This window comes from Panthera leo, chromosome B2, assembly GCF_018350215.1.
Source record: "Panthera leo isolate Ple1 chromosome B2, P.leo_Ple1_pat1.1, whole genome shotgun sequence".
NCBI lineage: Eukaryota > Metazoa > Chordata > Mammalia > Carnivora > Felidae > Panthera > Panthera leo.
Genome location: NC_056683.1, coordinates 124,572,023 through 124,596,386, shown reverse-complemented (window position 1 = coordinate 124,596,386; position 24,364 = coordinate 124,572,023). Strand labels below are relative to the sequence as shown.

The window sequence follows — 24,364 nt, the reverse complement described above, 5'->3', positions numbered from 1 at the left end:
AACCTGCTGTCATTGAGCTGACCCCCCAGCCTTGGGTTCTTGAAGTACAGTATCCTAGTGACTTGACTCCATGAAATCCTTTGTTTTCGTTCCCTTTGCTCACCTGGGCACTGCTGATTAAGAACAGTGACAGGCACTCTCTCTCAAAAAATCAAAATAAAATCAATAAAAGGGGCACCTGGGTGGCTTAGCTGCTTAAGCGTGCAACTCTGGATTTTGGCTTCAAGTCATGATCCCATAGTCATGAGATCAAGCCCCACAACTGGCTCTGCCCTGAGTGTGGAGCCTGCTTGGGATTCCCTCTCTCTCTCTCTCTCTCTCTCCCTCTCTCTCTGCCCCTACCCTCACCACCCCCCCCCCATCTCAAAAACAAAACAAACAGACGGTTCTTCCCATCACCTTCTGCGTGAACAATATAGTGAATACAAAATCCCCAGGCACTCAGCTCCACTCCTTGAACCACAGCATCGAACTGAGGCAGGGATAAGCCCCCAGGAGTTCTCACTCTTGGTCGCAGCCCAGCAGCAAGAGTCCTCTCTCGTGAGATGATCAGGGGCTCTGAGCAGGGCGGAGAAGAGCCTCTGTACAGCTTTGGAAATAATTAAGGGTGGGCTCCTCCCAAGGCATGATGAGTGAATATTTGAAGAAATGCCTACACAGAGTTTACCTGTTGAGACCTAGAATCCGCAAAACGTCGGAGAAAATGATCCGGATATTTGCAGCACTCAGAATCGCTCTATTTGATGACAGGGCTGCTTGCAGTGGTGCTGCGTAGACCTCTCTCACCGTTTCCAGCATCTGTACATATTTTCTCTCACTCCGTAAGAGTTCCCTGACAACCCCCGTTCGCTTTCCAGCCGAGTCCATCTGGAGCTTTCTCTCCTGTAGAAAGGCATTAAGGACTCACAGGGAAAGCAGAATGACTCTTTCCGTGTTTACAGCCTCCAAGAGCCTGAAAGCTGAAGGAGGCAGAGAAATGACCGATGGAACAGTCGGGCGGTCATTCTGAGATTCCCCCTTTGGGGTTTACAGCATACAAGGTTGAAGGGGACCTTGATAGGGGACTGTGGTGGACCCTGCTGACCACGGCTTGATCCGGTATCACCAACTAGCCCTTCCCATCGGGCCAGCCTTGGATCCCGAGGGGGCCAGACTGAGGCTCGATGTCTATCCATCTGGTCTACTTGAATACATATTCAGTGACATGTGCTAGGTGGTCACTACATAACAACGATGGGAGGGCACAGAGCCTCGCCTTCATGATGGTGATAGTCCAGTGAGGAAGCCTTTGGCTTGCCCACTCTTTTTTTAAATTTTTTTTAACGTTTATTTATTTTTGAGACAGAGAGAGACAGAGCATGAATGGGGGAGGGTCAGAGAGAGGGAGACACAGAATTCGAAGCAGGCTCCAGGCTCTGAGCGGTCAACACAGAGCCCGACGTGGGGCTTGAACTCACGGACCGCGAGATCATGACCTGAGCTGAAGTCGGACGCTTAACCAACTGAGCCACCCAGGCGCCCCTGGGTTGCCCACTCTTGATTGCTCTCCTGTGCCTTTTCCCCAGTGTTTACTGGCTGATTTATAGTGTTTTATTGACAACACTGCAGACAGAAGAAGTGAAATGAGCTAACCCTCCTATCAACTAATCTGCTTCGAAATTAATTTTCAGTGCTGGGACTAAGTAATTCTTTCTCTTCTATCTGTACTTTTCAAAAGTTGGAAAATGAGTATCCTTACAATAGAAAACAATGAAAATATTTAATTTTTAAAAATACAATGGCCTTGTGTTTGAGCCTAGAACTATTAATACTCTTAGAATGCAATTTCTCCTTCTCCCTTTAGCCCTCAGATGCCCCACACCGCCCCAAATGAAATATAACAATACGAAGTGTAATGCCATGTGATCTTTGCCCAAAACAAATCAGCCATAACTTCATGAACCAGAATTCAAATATAAAGTAAATGTAAGAGACAAACCAGAAAACTCACTCTATGAAATACTATAAACACGCTGTTTTGGTAAAGTTTTATCTTTCAAACACAGGATCTATCTATCTATCTATATCATACCCATTTAGACATTCCTAATGAGTTAAAAAAAAAAATACATTTATAGCCCCACCTGGCAGCTGGCTTGGAGCCCGTATTATACTTTTATGTGTACAAATGTTTTTAAAATATTGGAGTTCTCCAATATTTTTAATCATTTTATTTATTTATTTATTTATTTATTTTATTTTTTTTTCCAATATATGAAATTTATTGTCAAATTGGTTTCCATACAACACCCAGTGCTCATCCCAAAAGGTGCCCTCCTCAATACCCATCACCCACCCTCCCCTCCCTCCCAACCCCATCAACCCTCAGTTTGTTCTCAGTTTTTAAGAGTCTCTTATGCTTTGGCTCTCTCCCACTCTAACCTCTTTTTTTTTTTTTCTTCCCCTCCCCCATGGGTTTCTGTTAAATTTCTCAGGATCCACATAAGAGTGAAAACATATGGTATCTGTCTTTCTCTGTATGGCTTATTTCACTTAGCATCACACTCTCCAGTTCCATCCACGTTGCTACAAAGGGCCATATTTCGTTCTTTCTCATTGCCACATAGTATTCCATTGTGTATATTAATCATTTTAAATTAAGGTTTCAGTTGTCAAACCTATTGTCTTAAAACCATTGTCAGGTGTTGTGACCAACAGTGAGATGAGATACTCTCATATTCATGGCGCTATGTGAACCCCCTTCTCCCTGGTGATTCCGGGGGGTGTACCCGAGGGTGAGCGAGCACCCACGCCATGAGGTCCACACGGGCAACACTGTGGCAGGTGGATTCCCCAGAGCATGGCCAGGCTTGGGAAGGAACTCCACGGTTGAGCTCAGGGCTGTGGGATTCAAGTTTCTTTCTCGGCAGGCCGTGTGACTTTAGGGAAGTCATTTAAGTGTTCTAACCGTAGTTCCTCATCTACAAAATGTGGTCGCTCACATCTACCTTAAGGGATTGTGAAAAGGAAAACAGGATGAATTTGCGAACGTGGGATGAAGAAAGGCAAAGCGGCTTGTGTGTGCTGTGTGTTAGGGCAGGATGGGACCAACCTCGACCTCCTCCACGTCCTCCCCTTTGGAAACAGAAAGACAGGGCCCTGAATGTTATAGTCAGCCTTCGAAGTCAGACTACGAGTTGGTGGGTCATTTAGAAACTGTGAAGCTTTATGTCCGTGTGCTATTTCTCTAAATGCTGTCCTCCTGTCATATTAGAAAATCAGAGTAGGGTGTCTGGGTGGCTCAGTCATTAAATGTTGGACTTGGGCTCAGGTCATGATCTCATTGTTCATGGGCTCTAGCCCAGAGCCCTGGGTTGGGCTCTGTGCTGACAGCTCAGAGCCTGGAGCCTGCTTCGGATTCTGTGTCTCCCTCTCTCTCTCTAATTTTTTTTTTTTTTAAATTTTTTTAGAGGAAAAGGAAAGAAAAAAAAAATCAGAGTAGCACAGAGATGGCTCTTGCTCCCAAGATGTTAATTGGTTCATTTCTTGGTTAATTTCTTTTCAGACCAGGACATATTCAAAAGAAAAATCTACCTGTTGGATTCCCTCACTTATATTTAAGGTTTTTCCCCCCTAAGGGAAACTGTCAAGAAAAAAGAACCAGAATAAAGGCTGACGCCTTTTTTTTTTTTTTTTGGGGGGGGGGGGGTCAGGAGCAAAACAATGGAGAATTCTTACTATATAATCATTGGCTTACCAGCTTAACCAGCGTCTCAAAATTTAGATCGTTTTTGCTGCGACTTGATTCTGCATCCTGAGGGTTGTCTTGTCTAACATTTCTTTCCTGAGGATTAAATGCAGACTTGATTATTTGGAGGCAGGCCTTGGGATGTCTGAATGCCCAGTGGGTGCTGTGCCTACGGGAGGCTTTCAGTAGCTGTCTGCCTTCAGCCCCAACCACGGTGCTCCCCAGGCACAATGAACTAAGCACTTGACACAGTTGATGACTCTCTTAAATTAAATCTGATGTTAAAAAAAGTAAACTTTAGCTTCCTAGGAACTACATTATACTTGAGAAACTGAATTCAGTGCAGCCCCCCTTCTCCCTGGGAGGCAGGAGAGAGACCCTGCTCCTTGAGGCGGGGTGGGGGGGGGGGCGAGTGGGGGGTTGGGGGGGGCTTATCTGCTCACTGAGGCACGAGGAATCCCACACATTCCAGGCCTCTGCCTCAATTCTGCTGTCATTTGTCAGTTGAGGACAAATGGCTTATCTTAAAAGACCAGAAGGGACATCTGGGTGGCTCAGTTGGTCAAGTGTCTGACTCTTGATTTTGGCTCAGGCCCTGATCCCGGGGTCATGGGATCCAGCCTGCGATGGGCCCTGCGCTGACAGCGGGGACCCTGCTTGGGATTCTCTCTCTGCCCCTCCCCTGCTCTCACTCTCTCCCTTCTCTCTCAAAAATAAATCAGTAAACATTAGAAAAAAATAATAAAGTGGCCAGAAGAAAAAGGGCACAGCACTTTGTAAAATCCACCCTTTTTTTACTCTAATGAAAAACGTGTCAGAAACAATCCACATGCTCTCTCTAGAACCTGTTTCCACATTTAAATATAGCTTATTCCTTCTTCATGTTCCCTTGTGGCTTTCATATAAAGTAGCACATCGAAAAACAAAAAAAAGTCCCACCTGCTGCCCGCAGGGTCCTCCCTAGCAAGGGAACAATGGTCCCGGGTTTGTGGTGAGAGGTAAGGATGATTCCTGCTCATCACTGCTGCCTTTCCTAGTCAAAGATAAAACTACTCATGGTAACCCCTTGAGTTCTATGGCGAGAGTGGGAAAAAAAAAAATCAATGTATAACCAAGACTTTGTTTTTGGTTTGTTTTTTGTTTTTGTTTTTGTTTTTTTTTGTTTGTTTTTGCCTTATTCTACTCAGGCAAAAGGAATTTTTGTTTTGTAACTGCAGCCGTTCTTTATGGCTACCCGAAGTAAGAGCCCTGGTCCCCCAGCCGCAGTCAGCTGGCTTCTCCCCGGTTTGCAGAGGACCCACCTGAGCCTGCGCACTTCGCAGCCGCCCCAGAGTCTTTCCACCATTTCTTTTGCTTCCCCCATTTGTGGATGTCCCCTGTTAGCCTGCCATGTATTTATACTTATGCTGGGGGTGGGGTGGGGGGCAGGAATCTAGTTTGAATCTTGGCAAAATCAAAGTTTCTATGAATGGAACACACTCTCTTCTTTCAGCATAAACAGCAGTGATGGTGATTTAATAGAGACATGATGACTTCAAGCCGTCAGTGGTGACAATGACACCAATAGTTGTAAAGATAGATGTGGCTGCAGACATGCAATGAGAACGACACTCAAACTGGCCCAAGGTTAAGAGAATCGAAACGGGACACAATCGTCTGTGGATCTCACATATGAGGGAGACCGCCTCACCCGGGACATCATCCCGCGTTGCGCAAGCTCGCACGAGTGCTTCTGCAAGGCCCCCCGGACCACTCTGGTTATAGAGAACCTGTTCACTCACACTGGGGCTTTGCTTCACCTCTGGCTCAGCAGCAGCCACTTTTATTAAGCATCAGTTTTTCTTTGTGGATAGCAAGTTGCTTTGGCGTGTGAATTTTGTTTGAATCTAAAAATAACAAGTTTTCTCACTGTATACGATACGTATAATTTCGTTACGTTTTAGAGACGATTTTTAAATTTAAGACATCATCCCTTATTTTCTTTTTAGGGATGAACTCAGAGGGAGTGACAGGGGCAACAAACTTGGCACATTTATAAGGAAACTACTGTTTGGGGTTGCTGGGCCTGTGCCTTGGCGCCCTCCATGACATATAAGGGAGGCCACTGATGACATGGTAGGAACTTTCCTGCCTTGTTTGCCTTTTCCAGATTATTGCCGATGCTTCTCCCACAAGACACTCAGTGCCTGAATTAGGGGCAGAAATAGCTGTGAAACTGACAGGTAGAACTCAGGAACAACCATGGGTCTGCTTGTAACCTGTTGCCATGGTTGTACAGTATCAGTGTAAACACTACAGTGAGTCAGTACTGCCCAGTGAGACAGATAGGATCTGATTGGACAGATGGTAGTAGACAGACAGACAGACATGTGCATATACCTCTATCTGTATATACATATATGGGCAGAGTCTGGGCCATCTGGATGGAGGGTAGGCCCTGCCCGGTCATACCTTCAGGCACGGCTCTGTGTGTGTGTGTGTGTGTGTGTGTGTGTGTGCTCCTGGATTTGGCAGGCAAGTCCTCTTACAGAATCCCCTATGGAATGGTCTAAAACAATTATCTCAGCAGAAACCATTATTTTCCATTCCTATGGCTGTTAAGTTTGTGTGTTCTTCAGGACAAATATCTACAGTTTCTTTATTATTTATGTATTTGCCGATTTTTAAGTAGGCTCCATGCCCAGCACGGAGTCCAATGCAAGGCTTGAACTCAGGAGCCCGAGCTCAGGACCTGAATGGAGAGAAAAAATCAGACGCTGAGCTACCCAGACACCCCAATATCTACAGTTTAAAAAATAAACTCCGATGTGTGGAGAAACTCGATTTCTCTATTGTATCCTAATTCCACACCTATGTTTAAGCCGTGGTTTTTCTTCCTGGAAGTCCCCAACTTTGTTTCGTGGGGTTTGTGCACAAACTCTTAAGTAGTAAACAACAGAAAACCAAATAAGAATGTAACATATATTTTTCCTAATTTGATTTTTGTTTTAAATCAAGGAAATTTCTAGGCATTGAGTCTTCCGATTCTGTACTTCTATTACTGGCAGGTGATGTGACATTAGCAGGCCTGCTTTCCAGCAATGAGGCAACTTGAAGTCCAAACATTCTGTGTTATTTTATTAAAGTGATTAGATGTTTAGGGGCGCCTGGGCGGCTCAGTCAGTGAAGCGTCCAACTATTGATTTCCATTCAGGTCACAATCTCACAATTTGTGGGTTCAAGCCCCACACTGGGCTCTGTGCTGACAGTGCGGATAAATATACATATTAGATATGTTAGACATAATATATATTAAAATTAAATTAAATATTATATATGTATATACATATATACACGTATATACATATATATACACATATATATATATACATGTATACACAATACATATATACGTATGTATGTATATATATCTCCTATTACTTCTGGTTCTCTGGAGAACCTGACTAATGCGTGGTCTGCAAGAGTCTTTTGAAAAGACAGATTCAGAGATGGGGCATGAGGGAAGCAGGGCTCTGACCTATAAAAGGCTTAGATGTCCCTGAAAATGTGTTAAGACTCTTCTTCGAAAGGAAGCTTGTGCTTGAGAAGAATAAGTCACTTCGTGGGGGTGGGGGGGCAGGTTAAACCAAGGGTCCTGCTCTGGTAACAACCAAGGGGTGCGTGTGCATAACTGCATGGCTTTCATTTTGCTGAGCAATCTGGGGACTTGGCAGAGGGGACGCTGCTGCCAGAAGGTCCTCCGTGGTTGCCTCTCCTCCACTGTGCTGTCCACAAAGAAGTGTGAAGAGAGGCTTCCAGAATAGCAGGTTAATAGCCTGTTATTTGCCTGCTTGATAGAACTCACAGGTCTATTCTCACTAACAGTCTCCATGGTGAGTTTGTGTTTGGGGTGGTGTCCCCAGCCTTGAAGCAAGAGGTGATTTTTCTATGGGCATCACGTGACATTCTATGGACATCATCTGAAGTGATATTTTCTTAGAAACCAGCTCTCTGAATGACAATGCAGTTTTCCGTATTTCCCGAATCCGTATTATTTCACTGAACCAAGAATGGGTGGATTCTGAACATAGTACTGGCAAAATTATTCTTGTTTGCTTGAAGAACTGGCTTCAAACCCACCTTTTTTTCCTTTTATGAATCTGAATTTCAACTAAGAAAAGAACACATCCTACTTTTATTTAAAAAAAAAAAAAAGTGTCCTGGACTGCAAATGAAACCATTTTCTTGGGGCGTCTGGGTGGCTCACCCAGCGAGTGGTTATTAAGCGTCCAACTTCAGCTCAGGTCATGATCTCGCAGTCTGTGAGTTCGAGCCCCGCGTCGAGCTCTGTGCGGACAGCTCAGAGCCCGGAGCCTGCTTCGGATTCTGTGTCTCCCTCTCTCTCTGCCCAGTCCTGCTCTTGCTCTGTCTCTCAAAAATGAATAAACGTTGAAAAAAATTTTTTCTTAAGTTTTCTCTCGAATCAATCTCAGGACTCCACTGAGCGAGCTGCTTAATGCAAATGATGGACTCTGTTCCCGGGGCCCAGACCGTGTCTCTCTAGTCAAGGAGTGCAGCTTCCCGTATTAAGTGGCTTCACTCTCATTAGGAAACTACAAAACACCCTTTTTTTATAATAATCCATGAAAAGGAAATTCGTAGGAAAAATGACAAATTGAAAGCTTTCCAAGTAGAATTATCATTACTGTGTATGAATTTCTTAATCACGTGTGTCTAACAGCACAGCAATAACCTTACCTTCATGAATAAATCGAATGTTGCTTTTGGGTCACATTTTGTCAGAATAACGTCTTCTCCGAAATCCTTGCTTTCTTTACTACTTTTCTTCAGCAGAAAATTTGACAAAAATTCCAGAGGTTTGTCCTAAAAAAATCAACCCCCCACCAGAAGAAAAAAAGAAAGAAATTCCAATTAAAACATTCATCTGAAATACAGGTCGATCAAAGTGCAGCAGAAAAGAGCAGCGTTGTCTTCTTTCTACCCAATTAATTTAAGTCTAGGAAACAAAGTAAGTATTATTCAACTAGAATCCGTAAATGGTACTTTGTAGTTAATTTTGGTTCTCTTATTGTCCAGGATCTCTCAGTGGCTGTGTTTTACAACCCGATATAATCTCTCAGAGGAACTGTTCATACAAAGGGATAATATGGTTAAAAAAAAATCAATGCAAACTAAAAATGTATTTAAGTATTGGGTTTTTAAAGTTGGCTTTCTTTGAAAAAAAAAAGAAAAAGGTTGGCTTTCTTTGAAGAAACACTTACAGAATTATCTTTTGAAAGTTCCATCAGTCCATCTGCCAGAGCTTGTGCAATTTCTTGGTTATTCAGAATGTTAGCCACACTCATGTGGTCAAACATGAATTGCCCTGCGAATATATAAGGCCATCTGCCTTGTAATTAATTTACGTAAGAGATGTGATCAAGCAGAAAACAATTCAATCCTCACCATTGCTTTTTAGTGGATAACAATGTGAAGAATAAAAAGTAAAATTCCACTATGCCATGGGGGCTATCTACCCCCCATGGACATCATCTTATATAAATTGACCAAGAGTAACCAAATGTGCAGCATATGAAAAAGTACCCATCCTGGTAAGGCTGATATTAAATAGAATATATAAATTGGGCAATAAGGAGGAAACATGTGAAAATAAATCTTGTAAGTTTAAATTTTAGATTCTCAATCCCACCCAAAATGTCTCCTCACTCCCCTTTATCTATGTGCTCAAGTACATAAATACTTTAAGTCTACAGGAAATGACATACAAACATAGTTACACAGACATCTTTTATGTTTTTTAGTGTTTTGAACAACATACATTTATGTGAAAATGATTTTATTCCATTTAACTTCTTCTTGCTTACAAATATTATTTAAAAATTCTTCTCTCTTGCTACACCTGGGTGGCTCGGTCGATTAAGTGTCCAACTCTTGATCTTGGCTCAGGTCATGATCTCACAGTTCGTGGGATCAAGCCCCACATCAAGTTCTGTGCTGACAGCATGGAGCCTGCTTGGGATCCTCCCTCCCTCTCTTTCTGCCTCTCTGCTGCGTGTGCTTTCTCTCTCTCTCTCTCTCTCTCTCTCTCTCTCTCTCAAAATAAATAAATAAATAAGTAAACATTAAAAAAAATTCTTCTATCTTGAAAAAGCTAACTTTCTCACTTTTCTTTTTGGTGCTTAATACCTATGAAAAAACCAGGAGAAATAATTTCTCCCTATTTATAGCCTCATAACCATTTTTCAGTATTGGCTGAACATCCACTAAACGTGGTCAAGTGGATAGTACATGAAACCAAGAATAGCACTCCCAGTTTTGCCCTGTTTTGGAGGCATTGATGTAAAGAGATGCAGAACATATATTGACATAAAATATCTACATGTATAGCTGTGTTTTATGGCTCTTGTACAGACAGTTATTGTGGCAAAAGACATCAATAAGAAACAGGGCAGGGAAGGGAAGGAAGAAGTAAGACACAACTAACTACTGGCTTGATTTCAGGGGTGTTTAAGGTAGATGGGAACAGTTAGGGAGAAATTGAATAGGTAGTTAAAGATGGGAGGGTGGTCATTTACCCAGATGATAAACAAAACAAACCCCCAAAAACCCCTCATTTTAAAGGAGGGATTGACTTAGGGGAAGGTCCAATACAGAAAACTGTTTCCAAGACTCTATTGTGATAAATCAGTCATGAGTAAGGAGTGTGGATGGGAGAATAAATTCAGTGATGCCAGTAGGCTCAGCGGAGGACCATGGAGCCCATCGCCAAATTGAGTATTTTATATAGAAAATAAATAGAACACCACCCCAGAACAATTTAAGTAACGGGTGCTGTGTGTAAGAGGAGCTTACCTTTTAGAGCAGATTGTGGGGGGAAAAGGGGCAGAGCCCTCTGGCCTAGCAAACACTTAGTGAGTTTTGTGTAGGTCGACAACCGCCTGGCACAGGATTAGTAAGATGGTTTCATTTAAAATGAACTAGCTTCAGCATTTTGAAGATGAACATATTTGCTCTCATTGGCCATTCCTTACATTCGAAAGGAGATATGAAGGACAAAGGGAATCAAGTTTTACTGAACAGGTGCAAAGGTCAACTTTTGCTTGAGCCATTCCTAAACTTGTATTTGCTCTGGAAGCAGAACAGGCCTCATAACTCACCTGCAACAAAAGTAGCAAGAGTTCTTACCGATTATCTTGGCACTGATGTTCTTTCGCAACTCCTTGAAGAGAGGACTTAACTGTTTCCTTACTGATTTCAAGGTGTCTTCCAGAAAGTCCGCGAGGCTGGACCACATCTGCAGCTTTGACTCACTGAAGTAGATGCCAAAGGGATCCCTTTCCCACGGTCGTCCCAGCCAATCACTGAGAACTGACAGTATTTTCTCCTTTTATTATTGCAGGCTTAATATCTTTCTCCTTAGAAGACTAAGATAAATACCCATGGTCTCCTTTCAAAGGTAAAATTACAAACTCAAGAAGCACACAATGAATAATTTCAAATACCTATCTATTCTTTGATAGATAAGGCTGACATGTTATATTTGAAAACAAAATTAAGTAGCCGCTGGATTTGTAGATCAGGAAGCAGAGTGGCCATCTGGGTAAGAATATACTGACTTTGCTTTACATCCTAAAAATGAACATACAAGAAAATCCCACTCGGCCTGGCTTCCCCATCATGCCATCCAGAGTCATCTTGGGCTCGCCAACCCTCTAGCTTTCTTACATCATGTCGAGTTGCTCTCTCTCTACAAATCTCTCTATAAAACTGCAATGGGTGCTTAAGAGAGTTCTCTCCTCGAAAATCAATTACTGAATGATACTGTGGCATGTTAAATCTGATTTTCTGTCCCGAATGGATAGGTAGCCTTATTTGATTCCTGTCCCTCATTTTTATTGATAGACATGTACAACTCTGTATAAGATGTTTTCCTAGAAGAAAACTAAGAAGAAGAGAGGGAAAAGGAGGACGAACAGAAGGCAGAGGAGACAGAGGAGGAGAAAAAGAAGAAAAGCTTCCCCAGAAAGAACAGTGTGTGCAGGCTGATGTCCCCTCTCCATAAGGCCCCATATGCTTTCACATGGCAATGCAGTGATACAAACTAAAGTGAACGAGTGAGTTCTGCTACAAAAATCTATCAGGCCAATGTGCTTTCTGTAGATATGTGGAAACTTGTCCCTTACAAGTTCCAATCATGCCAGTTTTTCCCAGGCTCGAAAGTCTTTTGGCATCTGGCATTAGAGAAGTCATGCTTTACATGGTTTCTACGTGGCCCCAAACCCCAGGTAATAGGAGGCCAGGGAGTTTTAAAGGGGGAAATGATTATATTACCATTACTGTAGCAGAGCAATGTGGTCCTCTTGCTGGTCAGCCAATGTCACATTTAGATTCAATATTTGCAACTTTTAGTATCTAAATCAAATTTTGCTCGCAGATGTATTTTCTCTTTGTTTTTCCTCTCAGGTAATGCAGTTGAATTGGAACCTGAGCAAGCCCCTTCACCATCACTTTATAGCTGAATTCTTATTTCCCAATGACACTATATTGATTATATCTCACTAAGAAGAATTATTCTTTATTATTTCTCTAGATCAGCAACTATACACGTTTAACTGTTAAAAGTGACGTTTTCCCAAATGTGCATCAACCGATGAATAGATCAAGAAGATGTGGTTTATATATACACTGGAATACTCACTCAGCAATGAAAAAGAATGAAATCCTGCCATTTGCAACAGCGTGGATGGAACTGGAGGGTATTATGCTGAGTGAAATAAGTCAGCCAGAGAAAGACAGACAATCATGTTTTCACTCACATGTGGAAGTTGAAAAACTTAACAGAAGGCCATGGGGGAAAGGAATGAAAAAATATATATATAGTCACAAACAGAGAGGGAGACAAACCGTAAGAGACATTTAAATGCAGAGAACAAACTGAGAGTGGAAGGGAGTGGGAGAGCACGGGGGGCGGGAAAATCGGTGATGGGCATTGAGGAGGGCACTTGTTGGGATGAGCACTGGGTGTTGTAAGTGATGAATCACGGGAATCTACTCCCGAAGCCAAGAGCACACCGTATACGCTGTATGTTAGCTAACTCGACAATAAATTATATATTTAAAAACATGATGTTTTCAATAGAGTTTGTCCACATGATGGTTTGAAGCGAATATCTGCAATAAATAACCCCTTTCTCAGCAAATGACTGAGCGCCAGGCAATAACATAGTTTGAATTGCGACAGCATTCCTTCAGAGAAGGAATGGAAGACAGTAATTGACATGAGTCAGAACCGGTATTATTAGCTGTGCTGTGTCTTTTGGTGACCCTGGAGTTGGTGGATGTTACCGGGCACTGTGGTCAGCCCCCGTGTACTTACTGTGTTGGTAAGAGCCAGTTGCAATCCCAGTGGGGGCAGTAAAGAACGTGCCAGTTAGCTGAGACAGCTGAGAAAGAACTTCTATTCCTGCCTCTGCGCAGTCAAAAATACTGTCATTAGTTTACTCGCAGGTTTTGCCTTGGAACAGTTAAGTATTACTTAGGAGCACTAAGCTGGCCAAGAAAGGCCGCGAGGACTTCTCGTCTTCGATCCAAATCCCTCATGGAACAGTCCACAAACGCTTCACAGCTCACCCCTAAGTGCCGAGGTCCAAACACTTAATCTATGGGGACTACACAACAGGGTGGAGACAGATGGCATGGGGTTTGACCTGGTGCTTATTTTCAAATTCAGAATACTCAGGCCAAAGGCAGAGAAAAGTCTACATACATTTTCGAAAATAGTTTGACTCAAAGGAGAAGTCTCATTGTAAGAATACAGACTTAAAACTGTTGAAACTTAAAAACAGCGGTCAAAATTAAGTATGGCATTAATTTCACCCCTTCTTCAGTGACACAGCATAAAGATGGAATTATTAAATTCAGCACATAGAGTGAGTTACTTTGAATGAAACTAATATATTGGGCTATATATTTTAACTCTTTGTGGTCTAAGAGTAAACAAATTACTCCAAACTGTTTCAATTGTTTGGAAAAAGATGGCAGTGGCTGAAAGGTTGGGATGTCTTTTGTTTACTGGGGTCTAGTCTTTGTTTTTTAAGTTTATATATTCGCTTTTGAGAGAGAGGGGGAGAGGGTGAGGGGCAGAGAGACAGAAGAAAAGAGAGAATCCCAAGCAGGCTTCGTGTTGATAGCACAGAGCCTGATGTGGGGCTCAGTCTCACAAACCGCGAGATCATGACCTGAGCCAAAATCTAGGGTTGGGTGCTTAGCTAACTGAGCCACCCAGGAAGCCCTACTGGGGTCTAATCTTTTAACTGACACATGGTCCAGGGAAATCAATAGAGTCCATAGGTATACCTACATATATGTGCTCAACTGATTTCAACAAAGATGCAAAAGGAAGGCACGGAGAAAAGGACGGTCTTTACAAGAAATGGCGGTGGAAAAATGAGATATCCATATGTTAAGGAAAAAAACCCACAAAACTTCAACCTGTACCTTTAACACTATGTAAAATAAACAAATCAATGAATCAGAAACCTAAAAGTCAAAACAATAAATAATTTAGAAGAAAGCATAGGAGAAAGTCTTGTGAACTTGAGTTGGGTAAAGAGTTTTCAGATATGACACTGAAAGCATACTCTATAAAAGAAAAAAAAACAAATTTGACTTCACAAAAATTAAGAACTTCATCTCTTCAAAAGGGATTGTTCAGAGAAGGAAAAGATAAGTCCCAGGGTGGGAGGAAATATTTGCAAATCAGTTTTCTAGACTACATACAGAGTTCTCAGTAAGACAACAAACAACCTAATTTGAAAAATGAGCAAACGATTTGAACAGACACTGCAGCAAGGAAGACAAATGAATGGCAAATAAGCACATGAAAATATGTTCAGTATTATCGGTCATTAGGAAAATACAAACTAAAACCACAATGAAATACTACTGCACACCCACACAAATGGCTAAATTTAAGGAGACTACGTACCCAGTGTGGGGGTGCCACACAACTCAAGTTCTCATACACTGCCAGTGGAAATGAAAAATTCTACAACCACTTTGGAAAACAGCTTAGCCGCTGTTTAAAAAGTTAACACCAGGGGCGCCTGGGTGGCTCCGTCGGTTGAGCATCCGACCTCGGCTCAGGTCATGATCTCACAGCTTGTGGGTTCGAGCCTCGAGCCCAGCGTCTGGCTCTGTGCTGACAGCCCAGAGCCTGGAGCCTGCTTGGGATTCTGTCTCCCTCTTTCTCTGCCCCTCCCCCGCTCCGTGTGTGTGTGTGTGTGTGTGTGTGTGTGTGTGTGTGTGTGAAAAATAAATAAATATTAACAAAATAAATAATATAAAAAGTTAACACTGATCATATGACCCAGCTATTCTATTCCTAGGTATTTATCCAGAGAAATAAAAGCATATGTTCACACATAGGCTCATACCAGCTTTATACGTAAGACCCAGGAACTGGAAAGAACTCAAATATCTATCAACAAGTGACTGAACAAACTGTGGTATATGTGTACGATGCAATAATTCCCAGCAATAAAAAAAACAGTAGGCCATTGATACAAGCATCAAATGGATGGATCTACAATGATTCTTCTGAGTGAAAGAAGCCTGACAAAGAAGAGTGCACGATGTATGTATGGTTCCATTTATAGAAAATTCTGTAAAATACAAGCGAATATATTGTGAAAGAAAGTAGGACAGTTGATTCATGGCTGGGGGTGGGGAGAAGTAGGAGAGAAAAATTACAGAGTGGCATGAAGAAAATTTTTGGGGGGGTGGTGACTAGGTTCGTTATCTTGATGTTTTATGGTTTCACAGGGCAAGTATCCATATGTCAAAATTAGGCCAATTGCACCCTTTAAATAGTACGGTTTATTAGGTGTCACTTATACCTTCGTAAAGTTGCTTGAAAATGTTTAAATAATGTCCAAAACAGATAAATTTTAGGTGTTGGGCTTATGAAGCAACTGAGCGAATGACGATATCCTAACCGAGGAATCCCGGGCCAGGTGGGGGGGTTTGGTGCTGAGGGGGCAACCCGGCCTTTTAGGTATGTTAACTCTGAGATGCCTCCTAGATGCCCAAACTAAACATTCGTATGAGGACGTCAAGCTAGCCGCGGGTGTGCAGCTGGGAGATCGCAGAGCCGGAAGCACAAATTTGGGAGTCCCGAGCACATGGATCGGATTTAGAGTCGGGAGCGGATGAGGTTGTCCAGGGAAAGAGTGCGGTGGTGGGAAAGGCCGGGCAGCTCGCCGAGGGCGGGGAGCCGGCAAAGGACCCCGGGAAGGGCCCGCTGACGGAAGAGGCAGAGCAGGGAGAGGGTGGTGTTCCGGCGACGGAGGGAAGGAGGAGAGTTTCCAGGAAGAGTGTCCGCGTGCGTGAAATGAGGAGCGAAGGAAGGGTGAGGAAAGTAGTCGGCATAGACCAGTGCTTCTCCCAGCGTGCCCCGGGAGCGGCAGCACCTGGGAACTTGTTAGAAATGAAAATTCCCAGCACCTCCCGCCCCCGGCCCCCGCCAGACCTACTGAGTAAGAAATGCTAGGACAAGGTCTAGCAATGCGTACTTAAAAAAAAAAAAAAAGTCTTATGTATTTATTTTGAGAGTGAGAGTGGGGAAGGGATAGAGAGAGGTGGGGGAGAGAGAATCCCAAGCAGGCCCTGCAGGGGCAGCGCCGAGCCCCACACGGGACTCGACCCCATGAACTGTAAGATTATGACCTGAGCCGAAATCAGGAGTCGCATGCTTAAACCACAAGACCTCTAGGTGACTCAAATACACATGAACGTTTGAGAACCACCGAGATAATCCGTATATAGGTGAGGGTACATAGGCGAGGGAAAGTTTATGGTCTCTCTCTCTCTCTCTCTTTTTAGGACAGGAGCTGCTGCTACAGGTGATCCTGATTTGATAGGAATGACCCAATAAAAGAGGGTAGAGGCTGTCGGAGAGAACTGAGTGTAGGAATGCGGCCGTGAGGAGGTGAAAGGTGGTGAGATACAGAGTCCTAGCGGATGCCGGATCTCTGATTTGGGCAGAGGTGTTTCTTCCATTGTAACAGAAGGGAAGACAGAGAGCGAAGGTAAGAAGCGGGGGGGGGGGGGGGGGGGGGGGGGGGGGAGGCGGTGGATTTGGTGGGGTGGGGGGAGGGGAGGCGGTGGATTTGGTGGTGGGAGGGGAATTCGGGAGTTTTCTCAGGGAAGAAAAAGGCAAGGTCAACAGCTGAAAGAGGTTATTGAAGTATTGACAGAGGAGGAGCAGGGACGGTATAGTCCTCTCCAAGAGTGGGAAAGGAATTTACCAAAGGAATTTACCAGGTGCTCATCAGTGTTGCAATCTTATTCGGCATTTATGCCGTCAAAGTCAAGTCAGATTAAAAGTCATATTACTTTTTTCGGCAGGCTTCAGCTGCTTTAGTGCAGGCAGGCGGAGGTTAGGTAGATGATGGTGTTTAAGGAACATTGGAATTGAGCCTGAGAAAGAGAGCCAAAGAAGTTCAGATTCTTTGCAAGAAACTAATGATAATGATGAACCATGAAACGCAGGTTTAACAAAGAAGGAACCAAGGATGAAGGCAAGGTTGATAGTGTAAAAGTGAGAGTGTGTGCATTGGAGATCTTCAGGCAAAAAACTATTAGAGTAGGAATATTTGGAACATGGTTGTTGGAATATTTGGCACATGATTTGGAAGTGGTACTCAGGGAGAAAAATGCTGGAGATCAAGCCTTCAGAGGTAATACAGCTCCCGGGGATGACAAGCTCAAGAGTGATGACCGAGGTGGCAGAAAAGAGATTTTTGGACTGAGAACCTGGGATCTTTTGACTGAATCAGGGTCTTGATGGCTCATCCAGGTGGAAATGACCTTTGACGAGAACTTTAGAGATGGTTTGGGGGCCAAAATAGTGGTGAGAAATCTGAGCGCCATTACGTTTCACTGGAGACAATTCTTTAAATTTTTTTAAATGTTTATTTATTTTTGAGAGAGAGATTGAGATCAAGTAGGGGAGGGGCAGAGAGAGAGAGGGAGACACAGAATCCGAAGCAGGCTCCAGGCTCTGAGCTGTCAGCACAGAGCCCAACATGGGGCTTGAACTCACAGACCAGGAAATCATGACCAGAGCCGATGTTGGACACTCAACCACCTGAGCCACCCAGGCGCCCTGAGACAATTCTTATTATCACCAAATCTATTGTTCTTTTTCCCTTTTGCCCTTATTTTCAAGCCATTCAAAGCTTTACTTTCCCAAATCCTTTCTTTTTGTTCTACTTCAGTTAAAATTTTTGCTTTGCTCTCATTATAAAAGTAATACTAGTTCGTTATAGAAAATCGGGAAAAATAAGAGATCAAAGAAAAAGAAAAAAAGAGAAATCACTTATCTATTGTTAACACCTTGACATCCTTCCAAACCCTTTTCTATACACACCCCACTGCCACTCCCACCTGCCCCACACAGATTTTAAACCGAGGAATCCCACACCACCCATATTTGATTTCAAATGTAGAAAATCTGAAAAACTCATCTAGAGATAGATGCTGTTAATATTTTGTTGTATTTCCTCCTAGATTTTTTTATACCTATTTTCTATAGTTAAGATTACATAATTATAATAACTGTATAAGAAAAAAATTATAATATTTTGTAATTCGTTTTCCTCTAACCCTCTTCCCATTCTTTTGTTTTTCCCTTTTCCCTGGTTGAACTGTGGCAGGGGCATGCTTTGCATGTATGAATAGTTCAGTGAAATCTGAGGATTAGACAGAGCTTTAAGACTCATAGTTCCCTAAGGAATGGGTAATAAGAAACTGTTCGAGAAAATTTAATCTTATACTCCCTCTGCTTTGCTCTGCTTGGCATTAAATAATATATAAAATTAAAAAAAAAATAAGCCCATGATGGCAGAGCTTTTATTTAATAGATGTCTAGAAAGTGAATCTGTCTTATTGTTTCTAAAGTTTCTCTTCAAGTACTGAAATCAACTTTGAATTATAGTGACTGATAGTGGACCGAGGGGCGCTGAACATTATCAGCAACCTCAGTGATCAGCAACCAGTCTCATTTTTACCAAGCACTTCACCTGTTTCTAATTTTTCAATATTATTTAAGTATTTGTATTTATTTTTAAGTATTTACATTATTTTGATATTCACAAGCCCTGTAAGGTCAGATACTATCCTCCTAACTTTCGTATGAGGAAACAGAGGTCCACAAACTTGCCTAAGGCCATACAGCTAAAGTGGTATACCTAGGATTCAAGTTCAAGGTCTTTGGTCACCAAGTTCATGCTCATTCCTTCCAGGTTCAGAACACAGCGGAGAGGCTTTTCCCAGGTTGATAGATTATGGTTTCTGTGCTGGTCAGGCACTTTCTCCTGTATAGTGGAGGCTGATTTTACCATGTTTTCCAGAAGAAATACAAATAATGTTCTTGGCTGGCTCTTGCCACTAGTGACTTTATTTCTGTTCTTGCCCCTCGTTACTTTGACAACTAACCGCAACTCTTTTCCCCCTAAATACCTGAGTACGTGAGGTATAAGAGAAAAAAAGAAATAAAGAGGAACATGGGACTGACTCATACGAACTGAAGGCATTTCAAAAATCCACAAAACATCACTATAAAGTAGGCACGACCACCGCCTTTCAAAACTGACCGGATGCTCCGAGTGGTACAAAGAGGTCCACGTGACCCCCTTCTTGTTCAGGAGCCACGTAGCTTCCTAGTTTCTCCCAGAAGTCTCTCACTTCAGGCCTCAATAAATTTTTAATACCAATTTTATAACCTGAGGAAAAGAAATCAAAATGTCCTCTTAGTCTGTAACATTATCGGGAACAGAAACCCTTAGCGGTTTGTGAAAAAGCAACCACAACTCAAAAAGCCAGTATCTGCTCCTAAGACTCCAGTCTGGAGGGTGCCTCTCCTTTAGCACTGCACCACACTGGGGCCACAAAAGGACCCCAACAGGGCCACAGTCTCCTTCACATTCTGAATTTATTGGACGCTGTGCGCTCTGATTTAGGACACCGTCTTTCTGCCTCCAATGTATATATACCCCAAAAGTAAAGTATATACACCCCAAAAGCGGCAGTGTGTTACCAGGCTCACAGCAGGGTTCCAAGGTAGACGGTCAGTCAAGCCCTGAGATTTTTGCAACCAAGTTCCGAAGTTAAAATGTTTCTCACAGTTGTCAATCAAAAAAGAAGTCAGAACAGAAGGCTCCCAGAGATGGTAAACATCCTGGAAACGCTCACTTCCTGGGAATTCTATATGATGATTCAACTAATGAGAATGTGTTTGGACCCATTTCTAAGGGACTCCTGGAGACTCTGAATTCTTAAGTCCCAGGAAGGCAGTTGAAAACAAAGCCAGGCAAGAATCCCAACATTTCACTTCTTTCCACCAAGAAGTCTAGTTACAGAACGGAAGGACGTGTTGAGATCACTGGAGTAAGAGATTTCATTTTGTTGTTGGTTTCAAGGCAAAAGCTCTTGCAGAAACACCACAATTATATGGAGGGAAAAACTTCCGTTTTCAGGTATTTTGTTATGTTACTATGATATTTAATAAAGAAAACAAAGGGAGCACCTTGGTGGCTCAGTCGGTTAAGTAGCTGATTCTTGACTTTGGCTCTGGTCATCAGCTCACGGTTTGTGGAATCGAACTCCAAGTGGGGCTCTGCTCTGACAGAGTGGCTCTTTCTTCCTTGTCTCTGCCCCTCCCCCCATTGTGTTTTCTCTCCCTCTCACACTCTCTCTCTCTCAAAGTAAATAAATAAACATTAAATATATATGTACATATATATTTATTTTTATTTTTTTATTTTTAAAGAAAGAAAACAAGAAAAAGGCAGAGTTTAGAAACCTGTCTCATCTGGAGAACAAAAAGTCTGAGATGTTAGAAAGCCCTAACAGGCTCTTCTACTCTGTAAGAGGTGAACCTACTATGCCACGGCATAAATTTGCAATTGCTACCTCTCCATCATTTAGAGGAAAGCTGCCATGTAATTAATCGTAAATTTAAACCCTGACTAGTAGCCATGCTTTACTTTGGGGGGGGGGGGGGGGCGGGATATAAAATCAGGTGTGGAACGCAACTTGCCCCAGGCACAGCTAACCTGAACAAAAAAAAGACAAAAATAAGGTAAAGATAAACCAAGAGCAGCTTATTTTTGTTAACAATAAAATTCACTAAACCTATCCCAAGCATGCTGAGTTCTAGCTGTCAGCAAGCCCTCTTGCTCAACCAAAGACCCCAACAGTTAAATCCAGAAATAGACAAGACTGCTTAACTCATGCTCCAAAGAAAACCCATTATGCCTGTTTCTTACTGCACTTTCTTGAGGCATTCACAAGACGTTATGCGATGACTGGACTCTTCCAGTTGGACCAGAAAAGCCCTGATAGCAATGGAATGCCTCAAAGACCACACCCAATGTGTCCCCTTCTCTGCCCGTGATGGTGAGCTGAGCACATACCAACCCCCAGCTCATGATCACGTGCCCCCTGCCTGCTCTCGTGCACGTACCTCACTGAGCCCATCTCTGTAAAACTCTAGTGTCCGTCTTGCAGGTGGAGAGGTCGGTTGTTTAGGCTCAAGCCTGCAACTCTCCTTGGCTACTGGCACTCAAAATAAATGTCTCCCTTTCTTTCTTCCAAACCCTTGTCTCTTGAGTGATTGGCTTCTCTTGCCATGAGTTTATCTGCATTTGTTCAGCAACAGTGTTGGCAAACCCAGCCAGGAGCTATGCTTTCGATTTGTGCAGCCCTCCTGGGATTCCCCAGATGGATCAGTGGGCCCCGGCAGCCCGCCAGAGCTTTCCTGCTCCGTTCCTGAGTTAGCAGCTGGGATAGATCATTGGGCGACATAGCCACAGAGATGGCAGTTTTCTGGGTGATTCAGGTATTCGCTTGGCCATGTTGTGAGTTCCCTGCCAGCCAGATCCTTGACCATCTTATTCCCTTTCTTCCCTCATCTCCCAAAGGTGGAAGATTTCATGCTAAAACAGTTCTATCTTAGGTATAACAAGGAAAGAATGTAAGTTATAGTAGAAGGAGGACTAGAAACTGAAACTTTAGTTCTAAAACACTCATCATCTTCTTCCCCCTGGAAAGGATAACGATCATCATTTTTAAAAAATGTTTATGTATGTATGTATGTATGTATGTATGTATTTAGTTTGAGAGAGAAAGAGAAAGAGCATGAGCAGGGAAGAGAGAGAGAGAGAACCCCAAGGGCTCCACATGGTCAGTGCAGAGCCTGACTTGGGGCTTGAACTCACAAACCAGGAAATCATGATGTGAGTTGAAATTAAGAGTCCAAGGCTTAACCAGTTGAGCCATGCAGGTGCCCCACCATTAACATTTATAAAAGATGACCCATAACAAATTAATGATACCAGCCAATCCTTTCCTTTGTGGTATAAACCACTTGGAAGTACAATGCATTCTATTAGTGATATTTGCTGCTATTAAAATTACTATACTTTCATCAAACTTAAAAACTTTTGTGCATGAAAGAACATAATAAACAGAGTACGAGGCAGCATACAGAATGGGAGAAAATATTTGCAAGTCATATATCTGACAAGAGATCAATATCTAGACTAATAAAGGGTATCTACACCTCCATAAAAAATATCAAATAAACCCATTAGAAAATGGGCAAAGGACTTCAATAGATACTTCCCTAAAGAAGATATACAAATAGCCAATAACCATATGAAAAAATGTTCAACATCACGATTCATTAGACAAATGCAAATCAAAGCCATAATGACTATCACCTTAAACCCATTAAGATAGTTAACTATCAACTAAAAACAAACAAAAACACAGAAAACAACGAGTGTTGGCAAGGATGTGAAGAAAATGGAACACTTTCTGTCTGCAACAGTGCACAAGGGAGCATAAAATGGTGGGAAATAGTATGGCGTTTCCTCAAAAGATTAAAAATAAAACTATCATATGGTTCTGCATTCCCATATGTGGATAAATATCCAAAGGAATTTAAAGTAGAATCTCAAAGAGATATCTGCATACTCATGTTCACTACAGGACTATTCACAAAAACAAAGCAGTGGAAGCAAACTAAATGTCCATCAACAAATGAAAGGATAAACCAAATGTGATCCACATATACAATGGAATATTATTCAGCCTTAAAAAGTAGAGGAAATCCTTTCATAAGCTACAACATGAATGAAACTTGATGACATTGTTAAGTGAAATAAGCCAGTCACAAAGTTAAATACTGTATGATTTCACTTAAGATGAGCTACATAAAGTAGTCAAATTCATAGGAACAGAAAGCATAATGGTAGTTCCTAGAGGCTGGAATAAGGGGGACAAGGGAAGTTTTTGTTTAATGGTATGATGATGAATTTTACGTATCAACTTGACTGGGCCACCGGTGCCCAGATATTTAGTCAAATATAATTCTGGGTATGTCTGTGAGAGTGTTTGGGAATAAGATTAACATTTGAATAAGCCGACTGAGTAAAGCAGATAGCTGTCCCCAGTGTGGGTGGGCCTCATCCAATCAGTTGAAGGCCTGAATAGAACAAAAAGGCTGACCCTTCCTTGAATAAGAGGGACTCCTCCTCTATGACTCCTTTGAGCTAGGATATCAATTCTGTTAGCAAATTGAAAAATAGTATTCTGGAGGTCATACATGTGGTAGGCATTGCTGCAAAGTTGGTTGTTGTCTCGAATCTCCCAGCTTACCTTGGAGTAAATTGATTTCTCTGCTGTCTCCTTCACTAAATATCCCCATACTCTGTGCCTTCCGTCCATCCAGAGCTTTTTCTATGAGATAAAGCAGGCTCTCCAAGGTTAAGCCACAGTGTTCATACACCAGAGAAATGATACCTGCCTTAATGCTGTCCACTACTATCTAGAAAATGAAAACAGAGCCCATTATTTTAGCATATTTATTAATAAAGACAATGGGTATGTAATACGCTCTGATTTTTAAAGACTTTTTGTCAGAAACTGTGGAAGGAGGAAGATAAGCTTTCTCTTTTGTTGGTTTCTTTTTAAATAATTTCATTTCTTTTCTAATTATAAGAGGAGAAAATTAAGTATACCTACAATTCCATCCCTCAGGGGTAAATACTATTAACAAGTTAGATTACTTTCTTCCAGTCTTTTTATTTTTGTACATACCCGTGCAAAGACATGTGCAACTTTTAAACATAATAAAATTCAGATCATGTGATTTTGCAATGGACTTTTAAAATAGATTTAAAGTTTTCCTCTTAATTATGAAGTTTTGAATTATCGATAGTGATTGATTGAATATATCCCATTTAAATAAATATTAAAACCACTGTGCTTTGAATTCAACAACCAAATAAAGTTTTCATTGTGATAAAGTTAATTCATTAGCAGCAGACATGTTGGAAAGTCATTAAAGTCCACGATTTTTTTTTTTGCCCGCAAACCTCATGCCACTTTCTGAAGGTCACACAGTTCCACTCAACAAAGAACTACCACACGGTTACGACCTACTTTTTGCTTAAACACCCATCACATGTATAATAAAATAAGTAATTATGGCGTAGATTTATGTAAAGAAGACAAATAGGAGGATAGACCTACTTTATTTTTTACATTTTAGTTACCATGCAGCACAAT

The 24,364-nt window shown here is 42.1% G+C and overlaps 1 protein-coding gene across 7 annotated transcripts in view; it reads right to left on the bottom strand.

The window, feature by feature from the left end:
- Positions 1-24,364, bottom strand: part of ECT2L (epithelial cell transforming 2 like) — an 81,593-nt gene that overhangs the window by 16,738 nt on the left and 40,491 nt on the right. For 6 of the 7 annotated variants that reach the window (XM_042939948.1, XM_042939944.1, XM_042939945.1 and 3 more), the window contains 8 exons: positions 23,453-23,621; positions 19,384-19,512; positions 13,104-13,196; positions 10,913-11,095; positions 8,989-9,092; positions 8,465-8,590; positions 3,737-3,823; positions 668-882 (listed from right to left, as the gene is read on the bottom strand). In XM_042939948.1, the coding sequence (XP_042795882.1) occupies positions 668-882; positions 3,737-3,823; positions 8,465-8,590; positions 8,989-9,092; positions 10,913-11,095; positions 13,104-13,196; positions 19,384-19,512; positions 23,453-23,621 (1,106 nt within the window). The remainder of the gene's footprint in view (positions 1-667; positions 883-3,736; positions 3,824-8,464; positions 8,591-8,988; positions 9,093-10,912; positions 11,096-13,103; positions 13,197-19,383; positions 19,513-23,452; positions 23,622-24,364) is intronic. The other variant, XM_042939950.1, reaches the window with a different exon arrangement.